The following is an 8,285-nucleotide window of genomic DNA, read 5'->3' on the forward strand; positions in this document are numbered from 1 at the left end:
ACCTAAGCGAAACCAAGGGTGGGATGCTCAACTGATTGCACCCCCCAGCCACCCCTGAGTATAAGCTTAAATAAAGTAAAATAAAATATTCAGCTCCTGGGTGACACCACACTTCAAGTACTCAATGACACCATGCAGCCAGTGGCCAGTGTCGGACAGAAAAAAGTCCATCATCACAAAATTCTGCTGGACAGACCTGCTCTGGACCACTGAACACAAGCACAGAGGACAGCTGCCCTGGAGAGGGCTTTGCATGGGTTGCATTCATTAAGATTTGGGTTTGGTTTTGGGTGTGTGTTTCCACCCAAGTATAATCCAGCCTCGCCTGACCCATCAGATGTCTTGCGTAAAGGACTTCAGAATTTTGTGTCATTTAAATTGTCGATTGGCAGCACAATGTGAAGCCAAATGGAGATCTGAGAGGTGCAGGTGGTGGCACTTGACAGACCCCAACATGAGCTGAGCAGGAAGGCAGGGTTAAGATCAGGCTCAGAAGTCTTCATTGCCCACTGTCCTCTATGATGTCTCTACCTGGCTTAGAATTTGACCACCAAAGAATTATTAAGATTTCTTTTTTTTTTTTTTTTTTTTTTTTTTTTTTTAAATTTTTATTTATTTATGATAGTCAGAGAGAGAGAGAGAGAGAGGCAGAGACACAGGCAGAGGGAGAAGCAGGCTCCATGCACCGGGAGCCCGATGTGGGATTCGATCCCGGGTCTCCAGGATCGCGCCCTGGGCCAAAGGCAGGCGCCAAACCGCTGCGCCACCCAGGGATCCCAAGAATTATTAAGATTTCTAAGGAAAGCATCATAGGATGCCTGGGTGGCTCAGTTGGTTAAGCACCTGCCTTCAGCTCAGGTTCTGAACCCGGGGTCCTGGGATCAAGCCCCACATCAGGTTCCCTGCTCAGCGAGGAGTCTGCTTCTCCATCTCTTTCTGCTTGCTGCTTCCCCTGGCTCATGCTGTCAAAATAAATAAAATCTTAAAAAAAAAAAAAAAAAAAGAAAAATGAGGGCAGCCCAGGTGGCTCAGCGGTTTAGCACTGCCTTCAGCCCAAGGCATGATCCTGGAGTCCCAGGATCGAGTCCCATATTGGGCTCCCTGTCTTGTGTCTCTGCCTGTCTCTTATGAATAAATATTTTTTTAAAAAGGCCATTATGGGGGGGCCCTAATCCAGTCTGACTGGTGTCATTTTAAGAGAATGAAATTTGGACACACAGGCCACCGGGATCCACTTGCAGAGACCACAGGAGGCCGCAGCAAGGACTGCCACCTACAAGCCAAGCAGAGGCCTCGGAAGAAATCAAACCTGCCTCACCTTGGCCTCAGGCTCCCGGTTTCTGTTGTTTGAACCACAAGCTGGAATTTTATTATGGCCACTCTGACGAGCACCCAAGAATGTGGGGCCCCAGGAAGATGTATTAGAACAAATCAGGGAGTCTGGGTCTCATTTAAATTATCATCACTGATGCTCGCCGCCTTATCCCTCATCTGCATGACCCCGGAGCTGCTATAAAGTACTTCATTGTCAGCAAGGTGCCCGGCACAGGGGTGCTCAGTATCTGGTGGCCCATTTCCTGGGCTGGGGGCTGGCGGGGGTGGGGAGGGTGAGGCTGCAGGAGGAGGTTCCAGGGGTAAAAACAGACCCTCGCCCGATAGACACGTTCTGTTAAACTCATCCAATGTTTATTGAACTGTGAACCGTTGCCAATACTGCTGGATCCTACAACTCACTCACGACTCACTCACTCAGATCCCTCTCCTGGCCACCCGAGAAGGAAGCCAGGAGCAGGACCACCCCGAAAGCCTAATACCAGGGAGTACCAGGGGGCTGGGGGATGCGGGGAGGTGGGGAAAGGCGGGGAGGGGAAGGAGCAAGGCAGGTGGGGTGCAGAGCTACACTCCCGGAGGCGTGCATGCGCGCACACACACAAACACACACACACACAGAGGCAAAGACCAGGGGCATCAGTCTCTGCCCCTACGTGGCAGTCGCAGGGACATCAGGGAAAGACCAGGCGTCCACGAGACATTTCAGTTCTTCCCATCATGAAGCGTCTGCCACGAGGGGCTGGGCCAAGGTCACTGGGCTGTGGGGAGAAGTGGGGAGAACTCAGAGCTCAGCCTGCAGGGCAACGAGGCTGGGTGGGGATCCCATGATAAAAAGAAGACAGACAGATGATGGGCAAAATGCAGTCCTGAGGGAAACTGAGGCACAGAGACACCAGGATGCCTGAGAGGGAGAAGCTGTAACCCCATGGTGACACTTGCTCTCCGGACAAGCCGTCAACTGAAATGGGTTTCTGTGATGCCCGTGTCAGCGCACGCCAGCTGCGAGCCCCACAAGGACCTCTTCACGGTCACCAACCCCCACCCCCACCCCCACCCCCGTGCAGGCCCCCAGCTCCTCTAAGCCAAGGGAATGTCCTGCTGGGTGAGGATCCTGGTTCACCACAGGCCCTGGGTGCTGAGCCTGTGCTGTTTAGGGTGAGGCCTTGGGCTGGGCGGTAGCAGCCCCTGACTTTGGAAGGACCCAAGGCCAAGGTGAACAGCGGACAGCGAGCTTCCCAGTGGTGATACCCTGTGCATGTTGTGGTGACAATTAAGTGTCCCGGCCGTGCCCCACTGCCTCCTCCCTTCACTGACTCGCACGGCTGTCCTGTGGCTGTGATAACCCATAACCACGCGTATTAACAGCTTTGCTGAATTCCGAGAGTCCTTCCGGCGAATCTCTGAACGGGACGGTGGTCTCGGGGACCCCAGAAAATGAGCTCCCAAAGCATGCAAACAAGAGCCATTTGCCCCTTCTCTCCTTTGTCTTACATAAATCCCATTTTTGCTTATGTGCGATGAAAGCATCCGTGGACGGACCTCTCTGGAAGCCAAGGCAACCAGGTGCTGATTTAAGGAACCGCCTTTGAGCTGCTGAGAGCTCCGAAGCCACAGCTGGTGTGTTTATGCAAAGGGGCGTGCTCTATTTTGGGCTTTAAGAATCGGAATCGCCGCCCCCATCCTCACAGCCACAGAGCATAACTGATTCAGCTCAAACTGCTTTAGAATTACATAATTCTCGACTTTCTCTTTTGTTAACTTGGGGAGACTCCCTTCATTTCAGACCACCACGGGGTGGGGGGAGGCAAGACACTACTTTTGTGCGTATCGCATTATTTCAATCGGCACATTCAAATTCATATTGGTGACCTTGCTCTCCTTTAGTCAAAGACTCTAAAGACCTTGGGTTTCCAGCATTTGAAAACCATTTTCTGGAGCTAAGTCTCCTGGGGACAGGAGCCTGGGTCCACAGTATACTGGGATGGAACAGTGGGGGACAGACGGGAGACTCTGGCACCCGAGTATAGAGACCAGGAGAGGCCTTCCAGGCTCTTAAGTGTCAGGAGCCAGAACCTGGTTCTGGTGTGGGCTAGCAACTGGTGCCCTGTTCTGGAACAGGTTGGGTTTGGGCTCATCCGGAACCCACTGGCTTGGAACCCACTGCTCCTTCCTCTCCCCACCTTTCCCCAGGAGGTACTGAGCAGCAGTTCCAAATCCAGAGAAAAATAGGGAAATGGCTCCTTGTTCTAGAATATCACTGGGTTGGAAACCAGTCTCAGGTTCCGTGCACCTGAGGGCCTAGCTGGCAATCCCCGTGCGTCAGAGCGGGGTCCCCCCTCACCTCTGCCTTCAGGGCACATTAGCCCTGAGCCAAAGCGGTTTTGATGGCGGCCACCAGCCTCAGAAACTTGCTCTCCGTGTCCACGTAGCCATCACCTCTCTGCGGGTGGGAAGACGATGGAAGGGCTGAGCCGAGACAGAGGTCCCAACTCCCAGCCAGCCTGAGGACAAGGCAAGATGGACAGACTGGACAGACAGACCTACCTTCTTGGAGTGAACCAACTTCCCCGCTACCGTCACTTCAAAGAAGCCGGTGGCCTGGGGAGTCCCCTCGCCACACTGCGGGGGGAGAGAGACATTGGAGGGGCTGAGTGGCTCGCTTGGGGACACCCACACCTCCCCAGGCAATGGAGATTAGGGGGTGAAGGGTAGGGCCAACCCAGGCCACCCTGCTGCCACCCAGGGTTGAGGAACACACAAGGAGACTCATCTTTGGTTTTCTTCCCCCGCCCCAAGACTCACGATGTCCAGGCATCCGGGGAACTCATCCTCTAACTTCTTCTTGAGCTGAAGGTACTGAGAAGGAGGTTGTAGGGGTCACAAGGACGTTAATAGGGGCTGTGCCCAGGCGCCCTCCTCCCTCATCTTCCAGGGACACCTCTGGGGGGACCACTCTGCTTACCTTGGACTTGTAGCCTCAAGCGCCACTGGTGGGAGGGAGTCCAAGAGAACAGGTCGCAGGGAGGAAGAGAAGAGGCAGGCAAGGGGGGGGGGGGCATAGTCAGGGCACAAAGGAAAAGGGAAGGGGGCCCAGGAAGACCAAAGAGGAACCGAGATGACAAAACCAAAGCAAGGACAGAGGAGAAGAAAGAGAATGTTGGGGGGGGGGGTACACAGGAGGTGGACACCCACATATAGGAAAACCGACAGGGAGCAGGGGAGCCGAGAGGGGTTGGGGTGCACAGCAAGGGGGTGACAGGAGAGACCAAAAGTTTGAGATGCAGGAGGAAAGGAAACAGAACCAGGTTAGGATGAGAACCTCAGGAACAGCATCTCCCCCCTCCCCCCCCACACACACCCCAAGGAAGATCTCGGGGATAACCTTGACTCCTGGATCCCCAAGATCCTCCCACTCCTGAGGACGGGATCCAAACCCTTCCCCAACCCCCACGGCAGGCTATTTCAGGACTGGAGTCTGCAGCACAGGCCTTGTGGGAGCCTCAAAATGTCACTCCACCCTCTGCTTTGCCGCGAGTGCGCGGGGACATTTCTCAGGCAGAGACAGATCTGAGCCTTTCAAAGTCAGCGGCTGCCCCAGGGAATCTGACTCAAGCTTCAGACCCGGCCCCACCCTCACCTATAACGAAAATGGAGCTAAAATCCTCCTCCTACATATGCTGAGCGTGCATTTCCTTTTTTTTTTTTTTTTTTTTTTAAATCAAGAGTTTCCTAAGCGCCCACAAGCAGGCCTGCCTATGCAAGTCCCCACAGTGCTAGGTGCCAGCAGGGGGACAGAGCAGTCAACGCGAAAGAAAATCCCCTGTCCACCCGGGGCTTCTGCACGCCAGCGGGGAGGCTGGGTCAAGCACGCTTTAGTAGCACGACCCGCGGCCCTCCGTCTGCGGACCCTGAGGTCAGCCCCTCCCCCTCCGCAGATGGGGAAACCTAGACCCGACACTAAGGACGGGCGCTAACGAGGGGCAACTGACTGTCTGCATTCCTTGCAAACCCAGGCTGGAACCTTCTCGAACCTTCTCGAGAGAGTCGCCGTCCCGCCCTATGATTGTCCGTGGTGCTGGGGGAGGGGAAGCCCAAACGTGGGCAGAGGCTCCTCTCCCAGCACAAAGCTGCCCCCCTGCCCCCCACTCTGCAAACGAGCCCCCGGAGTCGGAGTCTCAAGAGGCAACACACGTGTCTCGGTTCCACCTTCGAGAACGCGAGCTGTCCTGGTGCCGGCCCGGGCAGGTGGGCCAACGCCCTTCCTCCTCGCGCCCCGCCACCGCCCGCAGGGGACCCCGCTCTCCGGGAGGGGTCCCCGAGGGTCCAGCCGCCAGTGCCCAGCACCGCGGGGCCGGCATGGGGCCCCCGGCCGCCGCGCTTACCAGTAGACGACTCGGACGGCGAGGGCCATGGCTGGGGCCGCAGCGCGGGCGGGAGCGGACGGCGAGCTCCGCAGCCGCGGCCGCCGCCCCAGGGGGTGACCCCGCGCTCCACGGCGCGAACCAACGCGCGGGGGGGGGGCGCAGAGGGCGGCGGCGGCGCGCGCCCACGGGGGCGGCCCCGGGACCCTGCGGCGCCACCCGGGCCCCCACGCGGGCCCCTCCCCTCCCGCCCGGGGGCTGGACGTCCCGATGGGAGCCCCCGGGGGAGCCTCTCTGCGCGCCCCCTCCCGGCCCCCCCCCCCGGCCCGAATGGTGTGGCCCCGCAGGGCGGAGAGAACGCGCGGGAGCGGAGGGCGGTGGTTTTCCGGCGGGGGCGGGGGGCGCGGACCCCTTTCCCACCCGAGAGCGTGAGAGGGCCGAGGCCTCGGCACTGAGGGTGCGCAGGGCGACCCCACCCGCCGCCCGGGGAGCCCAGGGTTCCAGCAAACTGCAGGCAGCGGCTGCCTTACTCAGGCCTGGCAGCTGGAGCCCTGGGGGGGCTCCGTGCTCTCCGGCCTTCCCCAAGGCGGGGCTTCCGGACAGTGCCGGAGGGGCGCTCGGTGGCGGTGGCGGAGCGGCTGCCTCTGGCTCACGTCCTGACCCCGGGGTCCTGGGATCGAGTCCCGCATCGCGCTCCCCGCAGGGAGCCTGCTTCTCCCTCTGCCTGGGTCTCTGCCTCTCTCTGGGTCTCTCATGAATAAATAAAATCTTTAAAAAAAAAAAAGTGCTGAAAGCTGGCAGCTCGTTAAGGGATTACGGCATGGGCTCTTCTCTGAGCCTCAGTTTCTCTGTCTAGAAGATGGGCATAGGCATTCATTTAACAAATATGGACTGCGGACCTACCTGCAGTCAGGGACAAAAAAGGTAGATGAAACCCCTGCCCTGATGGGACTGACTGAGCCTGGGGGCTGGAGGCGATAAGGGAGTTGATGTGCGAGTTAAGTTAAATTGGCAAGAGCCGAGTCCCCGGGGCTGGAGATGGCTCAGTAAAAACCAACTCTGCCCAAGATCTTCCTGCCACAGCTTCTGTCTCCGCCTCCTGGTCTCTGTCCTCACCTGCTATAACCCCGTCTCAGGGCAGATGGCAGACGAGGTTCAAGTTGGTCGTGTGACTTTCTGATCCCCGTGGTCTTGCAAGGATATAATGAGCCTGGGACATAGAGGACTCCACACAGGGCTGGGTGCAATCAATGTCCCATGAAGAGACGTCTTCCAGAGCAAAGCCCCAAATCTCCAAAACGATGTGCCCCTTGTCTGGTCCCATCCTTCCCTTGTCTCAGTGCCGTAGCCACACAGAACCACTGCAGTCCCATCTCCGTCCTCACCCACTTTCCTGCCTCTGGGCCTTGGCACGTGCTGTTTCTACCCTCTGCTGCTGCCTCACTCCTGCTCGTCCTCCAGGATTGAGCTCCAACATATTGTCACCAGCTAGACCCCAAGACCTGCTGTTTACTGCTGGTACCCCTCGACCTTTGTCCCACATTTTTTTTCTTAAGCCCTTCTTCCTCTTCTTAGCTTGTCTCTCCATTCAAGCAAATGGAAAGCAAAACCACCATTGCAACTGCCCCGACAAGGCCTCCTGGGCAGGCCCAGACCACCCAGACCAGTTTGAACTTAACCCCTGACTCGCACCTGCGCAGATGGGCCATGGGTGATCTCTAGAATGACAACTACCTTTATCTCATTGTAATACTAAAATCTCCACCCAAGGGTAAGCACAAGCCTCATTTACATAACATGCAATGTGTGCACAGGCACGTTGCCTTAAGGCGCATGCATGACCTTATGCCGGCCTCTTCATATGATGACAAGGCTTCCCTATCCAAATATTCATCCTAACCCTAAATTAAAGAAACCCATCCACCCATGCTCGGGGAGCCACTTTTGGAAGCTATTCCCCGCGATCTCCTTATTTGCTGCAAGTAAACTTTTCCTTGTGCTGACGGCTCAACCTGGTGCCGTTCCTGACTCAGCAAGGAGCAAACCCACGCTGGCTCGGTTACAATATTATAAGAAAAATGTTGTGCTTCCATAGAACACTATGGCTTTTGCATAGTACAGCTATATTTGTTTGTCATCACAAAGTGCCATAAACTGTGGCTTAAACCACAGAGATGCATTAGCTCCCAGTTCTAGAGGTCAGATGTTGGGAAATCTAGGGCGCCTGGCCAGCTCAGTTGGCGGAGCATGCAACTCTTGATCTCAGGGTCATGAGTTTGAGCCCAGTGCTGGATGTAGAGTTGACTTAAAAATAAAATCTTTAAAAAAAAAAAAAAAAGAAGAAGTTGGGGGCACCTGGGTGGCTCAGTGGTTGAGCATCTGCCTTTGGCTCAGCTCATGATCTCAGGGTCTAGGGATCAAGTCCTGCATCAGGCTCCCTGCAGGGAGCCTGCTTCTCCCTCTGCCTGTGTCTCTGCCTCTCTCTCTCTCTCTCTCTGTGTTTCTCATGAATAAATAAAATCTTAAAAAAAAAAAAAGTTAAGATCCAAGTGTCAGTAAAGGTGGTTTCCTCTGAGGGCTGGGAGAAAGAAT

The 8,285-nt window shown here is 56.1% G+C and overlaps 1 protein-coding gene across 2 annotated transcripts; it reads right to left on the minus strand.

The window, feature by feature from the left end:
* Nucleotides 1-1,664: 1,664 nt before the first annotated feature.
* SELENOW (selenoprotein W) lies at nucleotides 1,665-5,848 on the minus strand. 2 transcript variants are annotated; one of them, XM_077846959.1, is made up of 6 exons: nucleotides 5,715-5,846; nucleotides 4,295-4,319; nucleotides 4,135-4,188; nucleotides 3,877-3,951; nucleotides 3,674-3,772; nucleotides 1,665-2,090 (listed from the first exon to the last, which is right to left on the minus strand). In XM_077846959.1, exons 1-5 carry the CDS (start codon nucleotides 5,741-5,743, stop codon nucleotides 3,692-3,694), a joined length of 264 nt encoding a protein of 87 aa, XP_077703085.1. In that variant the 5' UTR covers nucleotides 5,744-5,846; the 3' UTR covers nucleotides 1,665-2,090; nucleotides 3,674-3,691. The 2 variants fall into 2 exon arrangements, with proteins under 2 accessions (XP_077703085.1, XP_077703092.1); XM_077846966.1 differs by lacking the exon at nucleotides 1,665-2,090 and having other exon boundaries at nucleotides 3,674-3,798; nucleotides 5,715-5,848.
* Between the last annotated feature and the right edge of the window lie 2,437 nt (nucleotides 5,849-8,285).

Source organism: Canis aureus, chromosome 1, assembly GCF_053574225.1.
Source record: "Canis aureus isolate CA01 chromosome 1, VMU_Caureus_v.1.0, whole genome shotgun sequence".
NCBI lineage: Eukaryota > Metazoa > Chordata > Mammalia > Carnivora > Canidae > Canis > Canis aureus.